The sequence below is a fragment of the Netta rufina genome (assembly GCF_964035555.1).
Source record: "Netta rufina genome assembly, chromosome: 13".
Classification (NCBI taxonomy): Eukaryota; Metazoa; Chordata; class Aves; order Anseriformes; family Anatidae; genus Netta; species Netta rufina.
Window position 1 is genome coordinate 14,174,131 of NC_140136.1, and position 20,566 is coordinate 14,194,696.

Consider the following 20,566-nt stretch of genomic DNA (forward strand, 5'->3'; position numbering starts at 1 on the left):
TTTGCCAGCACTTCATCTCTTCTAAAGGCACTGACTTTAACAGGATATTTTCTTCTTTGCTTGCCTGAAATCACAAAGCAGTGTTTTATGAGTTAGAAGTGATGTTTTCAAGAGGCCTAGAGTAAGGTCCAACTACCTCTGCTGTGCACCACGACAGATGGGGGTGTCAGCACGGGTGCTCGGGGTCAACTATGCTCAGCTTTAAATGCCTTGGCTGGAACACAAAGCCTATCAGCTTTCAGACCCTATCAATCTTTGTGAATCAGCCTTCAGCTTACTTGCATCTGAAAGGCTTGAATTGGCAGTAAAGCATATACAATCAATCCATGGATTATTACTAGTATTGTTGGTATACGCTAATTATATCCTGGGTAATCATACTAAAAAAAAACGTGTGGAGCAGCTTTGAAAAAACATGTATATATTTAGTAAAACTCAGGTATAATGACTTCGCGTTCAGATCCTGGCACTGTAGCCACCCCTTTCTGTTATATTTTTAGATTAAAAACCATCGGTGAAGGTAATCGCTCAGGACAAGCGCTGTAAATAAGAGGCTAATCCTAAACTGGTCTATGTTCTCACTGCAATGTGAGCAGGAGATCACGGTGATCTCACTCTGTTTCACTCTGGGGCAGGTGTGCATTGCTAGGCAAAGGCCAGACCTTTGCTTCAGCATTGGAACTGGAACACTTGCATGCCTCAGTACACCTAGGTATGCAAGTGGGATTCCATGGATGAATAAAAGACCCTGTGGCCAAACTGAAAGGGAGACAAATAAATCTTTTCAGTAGCACTAGTTCCACTGAGATGGGATGTAGTTTTTAGGGCCTGATTCTGCTGTTGCCAAGGGTGTTTCCCTCCATACCACTTGATTAGCCGACCTTGGGTTAAAAAAAATAATTCAGACTGTAGGAATTTTAAATCTGTTTTTGAAACAGCTTAACTTACCTGTGCTAATATCCCTTCAGGGATGGAGATTACTGTTTATAATGCTGTTCCTGAATACTTTCTGGAATAATTTCTGAAAATAATCCTGTAATAGCCTAACTGAAACAATCACCTTTGCAAGCAGGAAATCACCTGTTATTGTGCAAAATGAAACTGTCAGAGCTGCCCATTGCCCACCCACTATGTACGGGCTCACTGTTCCTGGGGCTAAGCTGAGCCCCACACGCTTACCATGTTGGTTCAAACCCACCACTCTTCTAAGGAGGAATATTAAATGTCCCTCATGTTATATGTCATGATGGAGTGCAGCTGTCACCGCTGCATCACAGCTAGGGATTTTCTTCCCACCCTGCAGTCAGAGATGCATTTTTAAATAAATGACAACGCATTTGCGTTCTTTTTATTTATTTCAACACTATGATTTAAGAGCCTAAATGCAAGTTCTTCCCTTTTATTTCTGCAAGTAGCACTGCAATCATAACTTACAAAAATGTTTAAAATACAAAATGTACATGAAATTACAATACAAGGCTCTGTAAACATCTAGAACTTAATCTTTATTGTCCCATATTTTTAAATATAAAACTTCAATTTGAACGATTTCTGAACCTCAAGGAATGACATCCATTCTGAGTATCAAAAATAGAGTTTCAAAGCTTTGTATCAGAACAAAACAGTCATGTTCTTTTCATTCTTTGGTTAAAAAGGATGGCAGTTCCACTGACAACATGAAAGTGTCTCTACACAAATTGAAATTGCTAGTTTATGTTAATTTCAGAAATAAAGCTCCCTCCCTCCCTCCCGGATTAATGTATTGTCCCATAAGCTTTAGTTTTCAACGTTGATCTTTTCTGACCTTCCTTATAGAAAAGCTACCTCATCATTAAGGCTTTCCTTCAGGACAATCTAAATCAGTACAAGTTTTGGAAGAGGTCTCAGGAAGAAGAAAGGACTTAAGGGCCAGAAAGTGGATGCCAACAAAATATCAACAGTTGCCGGGTTCTGCTGTTTAATTAATTTTGCATAGTCCAATAGAGATTGTGTGCTTTTTATATCACTAAAATTATACAAGATTAACAGTCTTTACCTACGTTATCACACAAGCTAAAATAAAATTAAGACCCTTGTATTGAAGCTTTTACAAGGCAAATACAAAACTGCTTTAGTATCCAAAGCTATATATATTTTTTTTCATTTCATTTTTAAATAGGAAAGCATCTCTATGTCTACAGGCATCAAGGTATTTAAAGGCATCAGAAAATTTAGTGCATAGCAACTCTGGATTGTTTGGGCTCCTATATTTTAGGTACAGTATGAATTCCAGCTACTTACTTGGAGAACTTGCAAGGAGAGTCTGTACCAGTAGGATAAAGGAGCATAAATCCCATACAGTATGAAAAGCTTTTAAGTTAGAATTTTCCTACAAATGATGCTTAATGCAAAAGACCCAATAAATGGATGAAAACTGGAACATGCCTTGCCACCAGCACGCAGTCTGAAGACAATTACATAGCTTACAGTGTTGTTTTTTTGTTTTTTTTCTATGTTGAAAACATGACTAGATGCATTTCTGAGCATGTTAACCCTTTTCTAGGATTTTTAAAATAAATGAGTAGAGGACAGAGTAAAGCACCATCGCTGAGGGACAGTTGTAATATCACACTTTTCAGATTACAGCCCTGCCAATCTTTTACTTCAAATCTAAAGATTTGCACCATTGAACAATACATTCACAAAAAGGATGCTTAGATTCCCAGCACATACACAGTGTCTTTGCATTGTTTGAAATAACTACGGAGTGTTGAGATAGTAGCTTTAGGCTGCACTCTTAAAAGGAAGCAATTGATAAAGATTTTAATTTCACCTGCTTAATGTATGGACTTTGAAAAAGTACATGATTCAGCTATTACAAAGATGCAGTTGTGTAACTACTGTAATGCTAGAACTGGGGCGCTGACTTAAATTTAGGAGTACCGGTTTGTCTGCAAAAGGCTAAATGTAAAGTCTTCCCCTGTGATTATCTGCCAAAACGCAACATCAGGAATCCGAATTTACTCTTAGAGGTATTACAATTCAGTAATGAAGTCCACTTTAAGACTTACATTTTACTGTAACTTTAAGAGCCTAGAATATTTTCCTACAGGACACAGGCACATCCTCCATGTGTGTTTAGCTGTTAACATGTCCACAATTGTCTGAACGCTTCAGTGTAACTACATTTTCAGTATTTCAAAATTTTTGAGTGTATTCTCTTTTCATGGCTTACCCAAATAAGGAACTAAAACTAACATCTTAAATATGCTGAACCTCAGATGCTTCTCATCTTATTTGGCTGTGATTGTTGTACCCTGTATTTTCCGTATCAGAAAGCTATGTAAACTACCATTTCTTGTGGGGGAGGGAAACATTTGTGACCTAAGCAGGCAGTTTCAGATCCTCTCCTAGGTTTCTAATCATAGAGGCCTGAGACTTTTAATAACCATGTAAACAGATTGCTTCAGATGTATCAGGTTATGTGGGCAAGGGAAATGCATCCTTTGAGCACAACAGTTTACTGCTGCCATGAATCTTCTGCATTTCTTTGGTAGCTTCTGCTTTACACATTTACAATTAAATGTGGGCAAATTATACTACTTAATTGCTAATTCACAGGAAATTGCTTTTTAGCAGTCTGAAGTTTATAAACGGTTTACATTTAAGGAACTGTAATTGTCATCTCCTTTTGGACTTCAAAGTGGCATGGTCAGGCATACAGCACATAAAAGATACAGATGTGATCAAATGATTTATTGCATGGAAAACTTGAATGCCACCGAATCGGTGACTTCAAAACCATATTCTGCAGGGTTAATAGGAACACCTGGATCCTCAGCAAATACTAAAATTTCTCCTGTATCTAACATGGCTTTGATGTTGCTGTTCTTTAATCTAAAACCCTACTTCTCAAATTTGATTACAAATGTAACTTTCTAAGAAAAAGCTATTTCAAGAAGGAGCCTGTGCTAATAAAGAACAGGAAGATTATCCACAAAGTTATAAAAGTTAAATTTTTGGAATGTCATTTCTATCCCAACACTTTCATGATGGAATGGTCTTTTTGCAGCCTATCAAGTAACATTTTCAGTTTATAAACAAGTGCAGATCTATATTTGGCTTTGCTTCCTATGAATCTAAGAAAGAAAACACTACAGTATTTGTATACACAATGGCTTCCATGGCATTGGCTTCAGATGACAGGTATGATCTGCCACTGGAAGATCATATTAAAAAATAATAATAATAAAATTAAACAATATAAGCTTAAAGGCTTTCCAAAATGACCAAAAGGTGTTAACAAATCATCAGTTACAAACTATACTATCTCTAAGGGAAAGCAGCACACTGAAGATGTGTATTAAATCTTTTTCCACATTCAGTACTGTGAATATTATAAGAGCAAACTAACATCTCCACACATTTGAAGCACTTACAATATAAAAGTATTCTATTTAAATGCAAAAAGCAAAGCTTGTTTGTAACTTTAAAACAGTTTAAGTATCTGGTGTAGATTCCACGTGTCCATTTTAAGAAGTCTCTTTACAGCATCTGAGGAACTATAAATGCTCTGTCTCTACATCAAAAACGTAACCCACTAACAGGGCTTTGCAAGGATCCACTGTTCCAGTTCATAAAGGCCACAGAGTTGGAAGCACAGTAAGTCTAAAGAGGAAGAGGATGAAGAAGTATTCAGAGAGACCGTGAAGTTTTCATGGATGTTGAGTTGTAAGCTTATCTGTTACTGGATTCCGTCAGATATTCTTGTCTCCAGAGATCCAGGGCACGTACGTGGAGACTGGGTGGCCACTGTTGTTCCATGTGACACTGAGATCTGTGACATATCTCTTCCTATTATCTCATTTACTACAAAAAAAAGAAAAGAGAAGTGGCTGTTTTTATACTTTCCAAAATGCTGAACTCATCAATCCATCTCTTTTAAATCGAAATATTGCAGTGCTAAGCCTTGGTGCAGTTCAGTAGCAGAGGATGAATGAGCAAACTTCAGTAACAGTTAAACAAGGAGCAAAAGCCCTAGCTTCTCTTATTACACCCTGTACTTACCATAAACATCTGAAAATCTCTAAAACTCCTGAAGAAAATAAGCAAATGTATATTCATCAAAACAAGATCACCATCAGCCACAGCATAGGTCAGTTCAGTACAAATTTCCCCACAGAAGTCTGAGATCAAAAGTGTTACAGGCAAAATAAATAACTCCAGGCTTTCTCTAGCTACTTACAGAACTTCCTCAGAACTTGTATTTGGGTTAACAGAATGTGTTTTTTTTGTTTGTTTGTTTTTAAATACTACATGCCTATTTAATTGGCCAGTCTTCTTAATCTTACTCAGTCTTATTCTTTATTCTTATGTTTCTAACACTTCAGTAACAAAATCTTCCTCAGTCATCAGTCAGCTTTTCTACAGTCAAGAATTAAGATCGACTAATATGCAGATCAATTCTCTGTGTGTGTGTGTCACAGTACATGTGGAGTATCTCTTATTCATCAAAACTTTGAATATGCCAAATGATTGTAGTGAAAGAAAAGCCCCTGTTGTGAATTTGTTTGGATGTTCTATAAGCATGCACAGAATGGGATCCTTTTGTTGAATATGGAGCACTCCTCGTGTAACTGTAACTAAGACTGTTCTTCTGCTAGTAAATTGCTTTTATTAAAAAGCTTAAGATACTGTGAATGCTCTGCTGTATGTGGAATGTGTACGAAATCCGGCTCTTGTAGACAGGCTCTGTCTGCGTGCTTTATGTGGGAAAGCTTGAAGAACACCTTATGTCATGTACCCCTATGTAATCACGGAGGAGGTGTTTGTTATCTAACAGTCGATCAATGACAATGGTATTCTCTTGCATGAGTGCAAGGACAGTTTGTTTAAAAATACACACTATGGTAGCCCAAAGGTTAAAATAGTCCAGATGACCTATGTACTAACAAATTCCCTTGAGCATTGCAAGACTGCAATTTGCTAAGCTTAAAAAAAATGTAGTTCAAAGAACTTAAACCAGCACTATGCCACTGAAAATTGTGTGACTACAGGTAGGATGCTTTTCCAAACATTTTTTATTTAATCAAAATAATGCATAAGTAAACAGTTGTTAAAAAACAATATACTTTTTTTTTTTTTCTAAACAAAATTCAGATTTTTGCTTAAGTACCGTGCTCCCTCAGTTTCTGTCAGGATACTGACTGGCTTGCTCTGTGGGACCCCTAACAATTATCTGCTGCATGCTGCTGAACAGATTGCTTTGTGCAAATCCAGTACTGCAGCTATTCAGTACCATTAAAACTTTGAGTGGTACAATAAAAAGCAACATAGCTAAATCCAGTTTTTGCTTTGAAAGTATTAGACTCTTACTTCCTTTAAGTTTTGATAGATTTTAGATATATCTATCTGTAGTAGGCAGCAGCATATCAAACTGGTCTATACTGTTCAACATTTTGTAGTTCCCACATGCAGTGGTGTTTACTAAGTGAATAGCACGTCCCCATGTGGCATTACGCTTTCCTTAAATCCCATTGTATCATGAAAACAATAGCTGGTCATGTGATGTTTTATTTGCCAAGGTTCTGCATAATTCATTAGGTAGAGTATTGAAGTTACAGGTTAGTTTGTAGTGTTTGTTTTGTTTTTAATTTCAGTGTGGTATCTCTGTCACACTTGGTATTTTGGTGTTACAGAACCTTTTTTTGGCAACATTTTTAGCCTGTGACCAACAGAGATTTATCTGCAGGCAACAAATGGCCAGGGGAAGCACACTCCAGACATCTATAGGTTGCTTTATGTTATGTACAGATGATGGTAGAAATGTTTCAAAGAAAGTGCAGACTGCAGAAGTCAGCAGCCAAGATCAAAGTGTGCTAACCCACAGCATGGCAGCCTGGCTGCTGGCTTGGAGACACGGGGACAGGGCTGTTCCACAAGTCCTGTGATAATGTGCCTCTAAGGGAGGCCTGGGGAGCCCTGATCCAGTGTAGGAAAACCCAACCACTGCAAAGAAGTCATATTGAATCTCAGGCAGCCGCAAAGCCCTTTGGAGTAGCTCAGGAAGTACCACCCAGCTTTAAGGCAGCAGTTAATGAGATGCCTCGATATATCGAAATTGGGAAGCATTTGGCTTTCTATGAAGGACAGCCTACGTTTACCAGCATTATCATAACTAACTTGTCTTTCTGACAGTGTGATGGTAGAAATTAAGAAAGTTTAAAATATAAATTGTGTAATTGTTAAGATGAGTAAGAGACTGCAGAGAAATATATGAGACTGAACGTAAAAATCACATGGTGCTTTCCCCTTTGTACTCATTTGTGATTGATAAAATTAATATTAAAGACTAAATTAGAAATCCACAAGTTAGAATTTGAATGCATGATCTTCCTCCATACAGGGTCAATATTACCACAGAACATTTACTGCTCTGTGATTAAAACCGAAGACTTAATTCAGGAACATAAGCACAGATTTTCTATAATGTTGGCTAGTTCTTACATGACAAACTGGGAGAGGAAGTCTAGTTCAACAGCCTGAGACTGGCCAGAGCTCGGGGTACACTGACAGTGCTCTATAACAGAAAGAAAACTTCTTTTCTATAGTTGTGGCAAAATGCTTTATCCCACCTTTTCTATTTTCAACTACGTGCTGTAGGGGTCATACTGTTCTTGAAATATGGCTAGAAAGATTTCATATACCTTTTACTTAACTGTAAAAGCTATTCAATCAGCAAACAGAAACTGGGAAACCAAGATATATTCTTTTTAAATACATGCACATATTTTTTTATAAAACTTCCTTTCTTCCTTCAACATAAGTTTATTGGGGAAGGTTGCGAAGCCTGCTCAGGATTGAGCAATCCTGATCTTGGGTATGCTGTTAAGGTTCTACAGTCTGCCAGGTTCATTCCTGTAGTGTAGCTTACAGTTCTGCTCCCTTTTTGAGGTGAGCCAATCTCATGAGTTCTAAGATGGAAGGGAATAGGGCCTTGACTCTTTCAACTTACTACTTTTTTTTTTTTTTTTTTGAATTTGCATACTAAAACTCTTGCCTGTTTGGTATGTTCATGCCAGGTGATTTGAATACTAATCCCACACCCCAGACCCCTACTTCCAAAAGAATCAGAGAGATTTTACATACAAATAATTAGAGATCTAACCAATGTTTAGTACTCAGTATGTACTGATGACCTAAACTTGTTTTTAGTTTATCAATGCCAATTGCATGGGTAACATCAAAAGTGTTATCAGATGCTTAATGTGCTAACAGTTTAGGTTGCTTATCTTTTAATAATGACTAGATCAGATCAAAAATGAGAGCAGTGGCACACACTACAATCCGTGTAGAAATATGGCAAGTCCGTCCACTACAAAAGCAATAACTGCATTCTGAAAGCTTGATTGTCAAATATGGCGAGGATCAAAATGCAAAACAGGTATTTTAAATCAAGCTGTTAAATGGAAATTATTTTAATAACTCTCCAGGGTCTATTTCATTCACTTCTTTGGCAGTTATCCCATATTTCAGAATTTCAGCTGTTATTTTATTTGCAATAATTTTATCCTTTTCTTTCCCAATGTCTATACATAGTTTAAATTGGCTGGCAAATTTATACCCATACTTAAAAATAGGTGGTGCAGAACCGAATTTAGCATGGTGAGAAAAAACCTTCTGCTACAGACAGATTAGATTGGACCTGTAAATACTGGTAAGATTGTAATGTTGTATTGCAAGGGTTCCCTGCTTCCGTCTCCCTGTCCTCCAACCACAAAGTCTGAAAGTCATCTGGAGGCTCAGCCCCTATAACCTTTCAAAAAAAAAAAAAAAAAGCAGCATACTAACACCCGTACCAGTGGAACAGAGTAGAGGATAACCAGCTCTGACTTTGGGGTTTGCTATCAAGCTTGTAAAATAAGAGCAACCACACATTCTGTTTTCCCGGTTTGTTCCCACTGTTTTGATTTCACAGTGTTCTGTTTGCTTTTTTAAGTCCCTGCTGACTACACACATGAACAACAGCTGAGCCACTGAGCTTGATATAAAAACCGGACCACAACTCTTTAGAGGCTCCTCCTTCCCTGCTCCCTGCTTGCCTCCCCCTTGACTTTTAGTCAGAGGACTTCGCCTCTTGCTCCCTAAAGACTTACACTGGGACAGCTGATAAAGCTATTGCTCCAGCTGCTAGCAGCATGAACAGCCAGACTGTTCGTGAAGATTCCTTAACTGTTGCAATTTGCAATCCAGAGTTTTAAAATAAATTAGAATTGGGTTGAACAGCTCAGCCATTTGTGCAGTGAGTGACACACACAGCTATGAGTTGTAATCTTGTCAGCTGTTCCAATGGAGATGTGTCCTGTGTCCCATATGGAGCAACTTCCTGCGAGAAATTCTCACCTACAAAGTTATCTGCATTAGCTGTTTTGAACAGAACGGGGTTCTTGTGTTATGAAACATCACAACATCGTAAGAGCTGGTGATTTCTAAAAATAGGTTGTGTTTTTTTAATAAATAAATAATGACAACAACAAAAAACAGCTTGCAGTAGCAAGTTCTAAAAAGGAACTGATGCTTTTGTATATTTGTATGGTCTGTTTTTTCCTCCTGTTTTATTTCTTTCATCAATTCTGCAACGTCACCTTTTCAGTGTGAGACTTAGCCATAATTTGTGAGTCATCTTGTATACTTCTACCATCTTACTACATATTTCATATTGGAATAAAAGCACAATTAGACGTAGCGTAAACTCTGAGATAGGTGTTTGAAGTTCTAAATTCAGAAGTGAAGGTGTTCTCTTTTTAAATGAAATGTCAATCCAGAACTAGCATCCTCCTAATTTGGTCTATACCTCATTCCCCCAGTTTCTGTGAAGGCTAAGAGACACGTATTTTGTACAGGAACACAGAAAAACATAAGTCATTCATTCCTGAACCCTAAAGGCCACTCTGGTAATAATGAAGTGACCTCCTTTACCTTGCAGGAAGCTGGTAATCTATAATCAGCATGGTAATCTACTATCAGTCCTTTCTACAGGTCTCTGTAATAAGCAGTTGCCAAGCATTTTAGGTTTTCATAGGTCAAAATACTGCCTGAAAACCTCTAAGGAGAACTATCAGGAAACCAGTTCAGATCACAAACTAGATATGTAATGGGCAATAGCAGAGACAGAGAGAAAAGTAGGGAAAAAACATCATGATGCTTCTACCAGGCTTCAAAATGTGCTTGGCCAAGGGAATTCCTAAGACAGTATCTTCTGTGCTGAACAGTCCAATCTGGATTTTTCTCACGGGGGTCTTTTGGGTCTGTGCAAAATTCTGGCATCCGCAACACTGTGAGGCGATAAGTTCCAAAGGTTAACTACATGTAGCCATATCAGTGGTTTTTATTTGTATCAGTCCGTTACTTCACTTGCTGAACACTTTTTTTAATCAGCTTTCTCAGTAAGTTTTTTTGCTTGTTTGTTAGTTTTTCCAAGCTACCCATTCATTTTTAACATCTTCCCAACATTCATTTTCCTGGAATGAATTTCCCATTCATCTCTCCTGGCTGGAGAGAGCTAGCTGATTCAATGGAACTTCTGTTCCAAATCTTTAAGCTTGCTGGTTGACCTTAACCAAAACAGCACCTAATTTTTTTGTGGGCTCAGGGAGGAGAGAAGGGGACCATAACTGAAATGTGGGCACATACCCTATCTATGCAGTTGTATTTGTTCTCTGCTGGTTTCATACTCATTCCTGGCATTTATTCACCCCTTTAAAACAACTAAATTTTCATAGAATTGTCCATTTTAAATTTAAGACTGCTTTAAATAAGAATAGTCCAGAGAGCTTATCACTGTGTGTATGGAAATAGGGCAGTGTTTTTTTCTTTTTCCTCCTTCCCTTACCGTAATTGCCACTCCTTTAAGTAACATTGATTTTCTTTAATCATGAGGTTTTCCTGTAGATATTTTCAGCCAGTTCTTGTTTTTCACTATTCTGAATAGCTCAGCAGCAGTAGTGTGACATTTATCAGCTTCCAGTCCTCTGGCTCCAAATTGGGTTGTGAGAGGTTATACGTTGTGGTTAATGGTTCAACTGGTGCTTACTCTTCCAGAACTGTTGTATGGCTTTTCATCTGGTTGCAGTGAATTCACTGTCTGTTTTATCTATTTGTTGCGAAACCCTTGTTCTGATGCTTCAACTTGAGACTGATCCTGCATTAAGTTCCTCTTTCAAAGGACTCTGGCATAATAATCTCGAGTTCCTTGGTTGTGAACATCAACACAAAATATTTTCTAAGGTCATTGATAGTTATCGACTTTAAACTGAATTCCTGATTTATCATCTGTTGGTCAGGTTTCAAGCTTAACCTAATAATTTTCATGTTCTTTTCTCTTTTTGGTATTTGGAAACAGCTTCTGGACTCTCTAACTGGTAATTGTACACAGTCTGAACCTTTGCAAGTAGTTTGCAGACCACTTGCAACTATTTTACCCTTTTGACCATCTATTTTTTTCTTAAGTTTTACCGTTTTCCTGTAGTTCCCCTTTCAAAGGATTACTGAAGTTTGTAATTTTGTTTTACTCAGCCTGTAATGCTGAGACTGTGACAAAATGAAGAAATATATTTTTTTTTAACTAGTTCCTGTACGCTACTTGGGACCAAATAAAGAGATGTTTCCCCTTGTGGGTTCCTCTCATGACTTAGTGCTCCATGAAGCACTCATCACACTTACCCATTCTATAAAGGATGACTCAAGTATTCCATTCGTGTGTTTCCTGCCTTTGCACATTGTCTGATCTCCTGCAGCACACTACAGTTATGGTTGCTGTGCTGTTCAGTGGAGTAATTCAGAGCTATACTCTTAATTTAAGCCTGGCGTCCATCCTAGTGAGTGATACAGTTCTTTTGTCTGATTTGACACTAAGCATTCTTTAAGATACAGAACCATTCTTCTGGCTTTCCTGTGTAAATATTAGTTTACATTACAGGATTAGCATCCCACTGACTTGCTTTCTTAGATGAAATACCTATTACTTTAATTAAAAAAAGTCACGTTTCCCAATTGTGTTTCTCAGATGCTAGTATTTGTGAATAAGCGTGTTCCTCTATGGGTCTGGTTTTAAGTTTGTGTGCCCTTTCAGAAGCATACATCTTGTAATTCTATGTTTGGGTTTTGTCAGCCTCTGTCTCACCATTTACTCGACAAGACTGATGCATGCTATTTTATTTTTTTTTTATTACCCCATTGAGTCCATCATTCAAGAACTTTTCTTCGACAATCATTTTGTACCTACTAGATCCAGAATTGCACAGGCAGTAGTCTAGAACACAGAAATAATCTAAGCCAGAGCTGGTATTTTACTAATCAGTTTGCTGTTTCAAAATGTTTAAATGTCAATTCACTGTAGGGAGTCCTTTCGCAAGTTTTGCCATTCTGAAGTGTAGCTACTTACCTTACTGATCGCATTCTGATGATTTAAGTAAAGCAGGACTAAGTAAGTTTTTGAAAGATGGTAAAAGACCAATGCTGTGATTTATTTTAAATTAGTTACGTGAGCAAATCTAAGGTAAATCTACACACTAATCGTGTGAGAGCTTTATTAAGGCTATAACAGATCTAGGTTACTTTAGTGGTAACAACCCTACATTTAATGTACGCTTACAGGTATTCCCCTTTAAAAATCTACAGGGAAACTAAAACATGTTACATATATATGGGTGTATGTACATGACTGTGTGTCCGTCTATTTATATATATCGAATATATATGTAAAGGGACAGGGCAGTTCTTCGGCATTTTGGGCATGTTTGTAGTAAAGTGAAAAACTTAAGAAAAATGACTCTAAATACAAACACGTCCAATATACCACTTGTCAATTTCTAACATTACTATTTAAAAGAGTCACGGTGCATAATTACCTTGTTTATACGTGAGACAAAGAAGCTGAAAGCACCTTAAAGCAAATCCAGATGAACTTTCCCAATTGCATAGTATGCATTCAACTAGAACTCTATTTATGAAACCCAAATTTCTGACACTTAGATTGGTAGTGCATGCCACTGTGTTCCATCTATTTAGATTGACATCGCTGTATCTTTTTTTTAAAAAAGGAGAAACATTCCAAGTTTCTCAGAATTAACTGATCTGGCCACTTTACAACCTTAGCTGTATTTGGGTTAAGATTTTCATATCCTCTTCTGTTATTGTACTAGATTCTACAGCACTCAGGAAGTTCTGTGGCAGCTATATATACTTCAGGTGGAGGCTTTTACTTAGTGAGTGTACACCTGGTTCACAACTTCTGAAGTTTCCAACTATTTCAGAATACACAGGTGTCCAATTATAGCAATACTTAAGTACTATATAGTGCTTTTCACTTATATATGTTAGGACTATTAAAATACCTTCCCCTCTCCTTTGTGCTCCAATTTCAAACATTGAAGCATTTCCGTAAGCAGACTCACCCTCTAGATTTTCCACATAGGAGTTGGACATGAGTGCTGAATGTTGAGTCCATTTCTCTGTTGAACCTGATGGCTGGTATTCCAGGTCAGAGATAAAACTGTCTGTGTCAGAGAAGAAGACAGACATAACTACTGACTGGACTAAACCAAGAAGTTACAGTTCACTCAACCAGGAAGTGACTTTCAGTTTTCTTTTAATAGCACTAACTTTAAATACCCAGTTTCATTCACAACTACTACATACGTTGACAATAACTATTTATAAATTGTCAGAGTGCCTATTAGAAACAGTATCACTTATCTTGTATATTTAATTAGTTTTCAATTTGTAGCCAGAGCCATAAAGGTAATGGTTAATATTTTTGGATGTCTACCTACTTGTATAATTGTGAACTTGATGCTACATAAATTTCATTTAGAATTTGTGTTGGCTTAGCACATTCCTCTGTCAGTTTTCTCAACCTGCTTTACTTAATGCAGTCAAATGAAGAGTGCTTATACCTCTTGACAGCATCTCTACTGAACATGGTAGGCATGGTAGTGCTAGTAAATAAGACCTTTATTTTTATGACTCTTATCCTTTAAACAATGGAAACAATTCCTGTAAACAGCTGTTTGCTTCTCCTTACTTGTCAGACTATCTGAATATTTTGCCCAAGGTACTGCTCTCCAGTCAGTAAGGCCACACAGTTTGCAGTGTGGGAAAACAAAGCATTATCTTGGTGTAGGTGGCTCTGTCAGAGGCACTGTGAGAAATAAAGAGGAAGAAGAAAACTGTTCTTCACTGAACTGTTCCTAGGGGAAAAATGAATGTAAAATGGTGTATTTATTAATTTAACCAACAAGAGTGTATTTATGCAGCTGTGATTAGTGACTATGCAGAACTTATACCAGGATACCTTTTTTTTCCTTTTCTGTCTAAGATGGAGCCACACATTTTTGTAAACGGGCCTTTAATACAATTAACGAAACTGCTACAAAAACTGTCTAAACTGTGCCTTCTGGATAGAGCCACACAGCTGTTTTGCCAGCATGGTTTCTAAGCAGTGCTCAGGGAGGACTCCAGGGAGAATGAAGTTTATTCTCATTCCCTCCTGAAATTCAAGCAGTTCAAATTGCTTCTTTGGATGACTTGTCAAGCTTAATTGTTTGAAGCATAAAGTTGCATGTGGAAGTGGAAGGCATTAGCTGTGTTTCAAAGAAATATCAACTGCCATTTTGAAGGAAAGGAGCAGATGAAGGACAAACTCTTGAGAAAAGCTCACTCTTCATTAGTTCATCTCAAATAATAGGAGATTAAGAAAAGAGCATTTTCTCACCAGCTGGTAGAACCAGCAGGAAAGTGACATTTAAATACACATCGAATCCAGGGAGCCAGGCAGAAAACTACCTGGGGATGAGACAAATTAACTTTTTCACAGTGTTCTTTAAAGCTCAGGCTTTCAAAGATGCAGACAACAGTGAGAGCCTCCAAAGCAAACAACGGAATTAATTGCTCCTTTTAAGCAAGTGTCTGAATCATGTCAGCATCATTTATACAGTAAGGATTATCTGTCACTAGTGGAGAAATATGATTAAATTTTTCCCAATTAATTTCATACATAGAGGGACTGTGAGTTACTTGAGATACACAGCTGGTGACAGTATTGAATTTTCACTGATACAAATTCCTGACACTGTATGTTGTATGTAGCATGTATAACAGGTCTCCTGCCAGTACCTGCTGGAATGAAGCATGCACGTGCCTTAGGCACAATACTTGTTGTTTGTGAAACGTGGTAAATACAGCAACAGCCTTTATAAGTGGGTAATACAGCGTAAGGGTTTTGTATATGAGCAGTGAAGTTGGATAGAACTTGAGGTACCAAATAACCATACATTAAAAATATCTTTCTACCTTATCATTTCATAAACAGCTGAGAAAATTCCGCCCTCCCCCCCTTCCCCCCATTTCCATTAGCTGTACCAGACTTGGGTCAGAGCTGTAAAGCAATGAAAAATTGTAGCTCTGTAATAGGCTCCAGGCAGATCAAAAAGTTAAAGGAGTTCTACCATTTGGTTTTCAGGATCTCTTCAAGTATCTTAGTTTTTTTATTTTGTTTTGTTTTAGCACTATCCAATTAAAAGCCTGTATATCCTTTACTGCTATGAGCTGAGTAAGACGTGGGCAGCTAGTCTTAACCTAGAAGATGTGCTATTTCTAGAACAGTGGATCCCCCAAACTATACTAGAATGCACATTGTTTGTGGTGCTGGTAGAGCCAGAGTGGGTTTTTCATATCTGATGAAAGTGTCTGGCAGGTTGTACCAACAGTCAAGGCTTGGTGGTATTGCTGCATCCAGCTAGGAACTTGTGTTTTGGATGACAGCAGACTGAATTATTGTATTTACAGATGTAACAAGGATCAGTAAACCTCAAATAGCATTAGGGACAGACTGCAGCACGTGCTTCCTTGCATATAGGCCTTCTTTTAACAACTCTGGATTGAGTTCTATCAGCTGTATTTATATTGAGAAGCCCTGCAGCTACATCACCGTTAGCACCACGTACATGTACTTAGCCTGGTTTTGACTCTGCAGAACCAGCAAGTAGTACAGTGTCAACTTTCCTGTTTTAAAAAAAAAAAAAGCAGCAGCTGCCAGGCTATAATTAACCCTCAGTCTTCTCTGCTGTGACTCTAGGGGTTGGTGATCAAAAATAGGCAAATGGAAGGCCACGTTTGCAATGGCAAACTCTCAAGGACACGATGAGTGGCCTTGCAAGTTACTACTTCAAGCCATAAGATGTACTTATTTTAGAAGTTTTGGGTTTACACCAACTTTACTAAAAATTACTTTTTATTTTTTAAAAAACAAACAAAAAAAAGATGTATGAAATGTTAGAAGCATAGTTTTCATGGGCATATGTTTACAGCTAATAGAGACAGTGTGTGGGTGCTGCAGAGTTACAGCACAAGCTGTAAGTTGCTCAGTACAGTAACAAATCTGTCCATGTCATGGCTATGATGTCACACTCTGCATTTATATATTGTAGTGAAGCCACCTTATGTAAGTCACATCGCTACCCTTTCTTTCAAGCAAGAAAATAAATGAATTTAAACAGTTTAACATAGTAAGCATTAGGCGTGAATCCTGGAGCTGGAGGCCACATGCTGGGCTGTGGAAAGCAGTGCAGAAGTGTCTAAGCGTATTTTTGCCAGTGTTGTGATGACATGCCTAACTCCTTTCAGCTCTGCTCCTAGTGGTAGTATCTGCACCATGATGTAGACATAACAGTTGCATTTCCAAAATGAGTTGGAAAACCTGTCCAAATTCTTAAATGGGAATCTTTTTGTGGTGGTACAACTAGGTGTACTTAACTGGAAATAGATATGAGGTGTTTTGCAGCTCTCAGAGACAAACAGGAGGATTCATACATTAGCTGGTCACAGTGATCTGAGGATTTGTGCAAAGTTCTTAACACATCAGCAGCCTATAACTGATCTTCTCAAAAGACACCTTCCTGGCCTCAATTTTATGAACTAATCCACTAGAATCCACATAACATCCTTTAACTGCTAACAACCCTGGATGATAACATCCTTTTCACTTTTAATTACTATTCCAACCTCATCCCTTGAATCTACTGCTTAGCATCTGGATTGTTCTCTATTTTATTCATAACACCCAATCCTAAAAGCAGAGTGCTATTATTGTCCAACACATGTCAGGTTTTGCCGTATCACCTTACTCAATCTCAAGACGTCACTGCAGGAGCCCACAAAGCTTATGGGAAGAGTAGGAATTGTATATTGCTTTTTATTGCAAAGCCTGTATACTTGATAATGTATACTTAAGATACAGAATAATAAGAAAGATGGGAGTTTAAACACAACCTTATTAAACAATCCACAGCAGTGCCATTTTCTGAATGCCTTTTAAAATCAGGAATATTCTGAGTTCAGTGTACAATGCAGGCTGGAGTTCTTGCTGCAGAAATCCGTGCCAGGTATGTTGCAAGATGCACCATTTTGTTCTGGGATTTAATATTAGTGTCTGACCTTCAATGCTTTCCTTGGCAGGAAGCTGTCTTAATTAAGAACAACCTATTAATTTGAAAATTTTAAATACATAGAAATAGAAAATACAGTCATTCTGCAAAAACTTTCTTATTAGTTACTGCTAATAGGATACAAGTAGTGATGCTAAGTTAAGATGAAGCTAAAGTAAAAAGATGCCTGTAAAGATCCACAGATTTTCTAGTAAAGATCAGAATAATTTCTGAGCTTCCAAGCAAGAGAACTTATCCACTGAAGAGTTATCACAGAACTATTAAAATGAATGAATGCAAGTGGCTTCGAATTCTATGTGGAATGCGCCTGACAAAGCAGACTTGCTGCTTTATGTACACAGAACTGTTAGAGGATTTCTAGTTATGATTTATAATAAATCCACATACTGAATTTTCTAATCTCTGGCTTTATGTAATGGAGATGCAATGAGTAACAAAATGTAAGAGGATTAGCAGAAGGTCATCCTGATTTGCTGAATATAGCCTAACATAATACCTTGAAAATGGTTAAATACAGAAATCTCATCACTTTAGAAAGCCGTGAAATCCAAGGTAAGCTCACGCCTAAACTGCAAAAAAACACAAAAGCCTAAGTTTTAGATCAATAGTATTAGAATAGCTTTAGATTTAAAACTTGACAGTGGGATAGGCAAACTGCCGCACTAGGAGCACTTCTTAAAAACAGTGAGTAAAATCAACAGGGCCTCATCATACGACGAGACAGAGCCTGACTGACTTTTTCAAGTTGTGAAGGAATGGGACCTTCGTTAGATGAGTACACAACGTAGCATGGTATGGATGATGGATACAGGAAGTGACCGGCTGCCTGGTTGTCATGTTAGCCTTCTTGTTTACACCTGCGTGTGGCCCTAATTATTCTGCCATCTGTACGGGGAACAGTTAGCCTGGGAAGATGTGCAGAAGACAGACTTGGTGAAAGCTGTTAAGGGAAAATGGAGGTCCAACATGGGAGAGACTGGGGGAGGAGGAAGAGAAAGGGATGGGACGAATAAAGAGTAGGAAGCTGCTTTTATGCAGTTCCAGTCCAAAAGTTTCTCCACCTGTGCAGATTGCCTATTGGAAAGTCCTAAGCAGAAAAAAGTACTGTTTTTCAGAATGTCTTTTAAGTGGTAACATACGCTACAAATTACTTTGAATTTGTGTTACGTTTCACACATTTTCTGTAATGTAATTCTAATTCCGTATCTAGATGCCCTTCTGCACTTTGATTTCTTGTTTCATTAAGTGGGGGGAGAAAGGATTGTGGGGAAGAGGAATGACACTATACACACAAGCAAATGCAAGGAAGGGATCAGAAAAGGCTAAAACATCAATTAGATCCTGTTCAAAAATGACTACCCAAGTTTCAGTAGGGGAAAAATGAAATTCAGTGTAATTTCTGCAGATGTACAGGTAAAGGATCTGCCTTTAAATTCTGCAATCTTCTGTCACTTGTAGTCCAAACAGAGCCCAACTTGCACTACTACATATTGGGCAAGGGAATAAAACAAGATTTTAACAGTCACCCCATTCTGGTCATTACCAAGCATATCTGACTTCGCAGAAACTGTAAATGGTGAATCCAGATGGGTTACACCTTCCAGTAGATGCTGGATCAAGACTAATCCAGATGCTCTTGGTTTGAGTGCTGATGAAGCAGCATTGTAGTTCTACATTAAGTTTCAGATTTGGGGGGAGGAGAGTCAGAGTTTGAAGAAAAAACCTGAATGTTGGCTGAAGAGGCACTGAAATCCACTTTTGGGAGTCTTGTTTAACAAAACTGATGTATAACTACTAGCTACTTTTTTATTATGCTTTTTTTTAATAATCATACTCTGTCTAGCTAAGCAATTAGAAGTAGCACTTCTGTACTGCACTTGAATTTTTGTTCAAATATTTTCTTGGCAAATAAAGTATCTACTATGCTAATTTTGAAATCCTGCACACTACTAAAAGACACAATACTTACGCTGTCAGGGTGTTGTTTTCTGTTTTAACCTCCTGACTTAAATATTATTCGACATTTAACAACTCTAATCCAGATGTGATTTTAAAAAAAATTTAATTGGTTTTCCCTTACTATTATTTTGAGAGCAGTTTATTTGCCTTAAGTTGGTAACCTTTAAAAACCTGTTTTCCAGCTAAATATAGCTTTCAGGTTTGATAAATTACTTGGGAGAACATATCATATCAATATTTATCTACGTATGCATTTGTGTTTGGATTTTTTTTTTCCATAGTTCTTATAACATTAGAGTAATTCATTCACAATTTGTGTCTAGCTCTATCTGTATGGAAACGAAAATTCAATTATAAACAAAAGCAAATTTTTCAAATTATCTTATAAACCACAGTAATATATTAGATACATTACAAAAAGAGTGTTCCTGTCTAAACATGTTTTCTAATTTAAAACTGATTAAGCAGAGGAAGTATTTATTCATGTTGAGAGTATTGAGCAGCTTGTTCCTTTGCACTATGAACTTCAAGATTTTTCAGACAGCAGGTTTCAGGCTAGACATCTAATTTAAATTTTGAGGTTGGAAATGAAAAATTCAAAAAACAAGTTTTTCTGTTTCTTTGAATCCTAATACTGAATAAATCAATCACTGTATGCCAGTAATATTAAAATGAAATGAATGTAAGCTCAGTGCCTGTAAATGTATAGCTGCTGCCAAGTACTTGTTTAGTATTAAAACCAAGTTCTGTTTCCATATAGGAAATGTATCATTTAATCGCCAGTTATCAGAGCTTTAAAATTCTCCAACCAGCGTTATTTAAGAAGTAATAATTATTAAAGCTGTGGTCACAAATCATCTAAAGTATTAGCAAGTGGTCAGCCTTTTATAACGTATCTCTTTCAACTTTTCCTGTGATTCAAAGTATAAAATATGTTTGTCAGCACAGAAACAATTCAGTAATTTCATTATATATATAATAATATATAAATAGATTAGATTATTATATGCTTCATTATATTTATTTATATTTCTAAAAGCAGCTAGTATTTACGCTATAGGAAAAAGAAAAAAATATGGCTCTCTTCTTTGCTGTGCATTCCTTCTAACTCCCAAACAGGTACA

At 37.3% G+C, this 20,566-nt stretch overlaps 1 protein-coding gene across 2 annotated transcripts in view; it reads right to left on the reverse strand.

The window, feature by feature from the left end:
• Positions 1-1,347: 1,347 nt before the first annotated feature.
• NFATC3 (nuclear factor of activated T cells 3) overlaps positions 1,348-20,566 on the reverse strand; it is a 66,330-nt gene continuing 47,111 nt past the window's right edge. The window contains exons 10-11 of one of the 2 annotated variants that reach the window (XM_084294726.1): positions 13,434-13,535; positions 1,348-4,848 (exon numbers count right to left, since the gene is read on the reverse strand). In XM_084294726.1, the coding sequence (XP_084150852.1) occupies positions 4,724-4,848; positions 13,434-13,535 (227 nt within the window). In that variant the 3' untranslated portion in view covers positions 1,348-4,723. The remainder of the gene's footprint in view (positions 4,849-13,433; positions 13,536-20,566) is intronic. The other variant, XM_084294727.1, reaches the window with a different exon arrangement.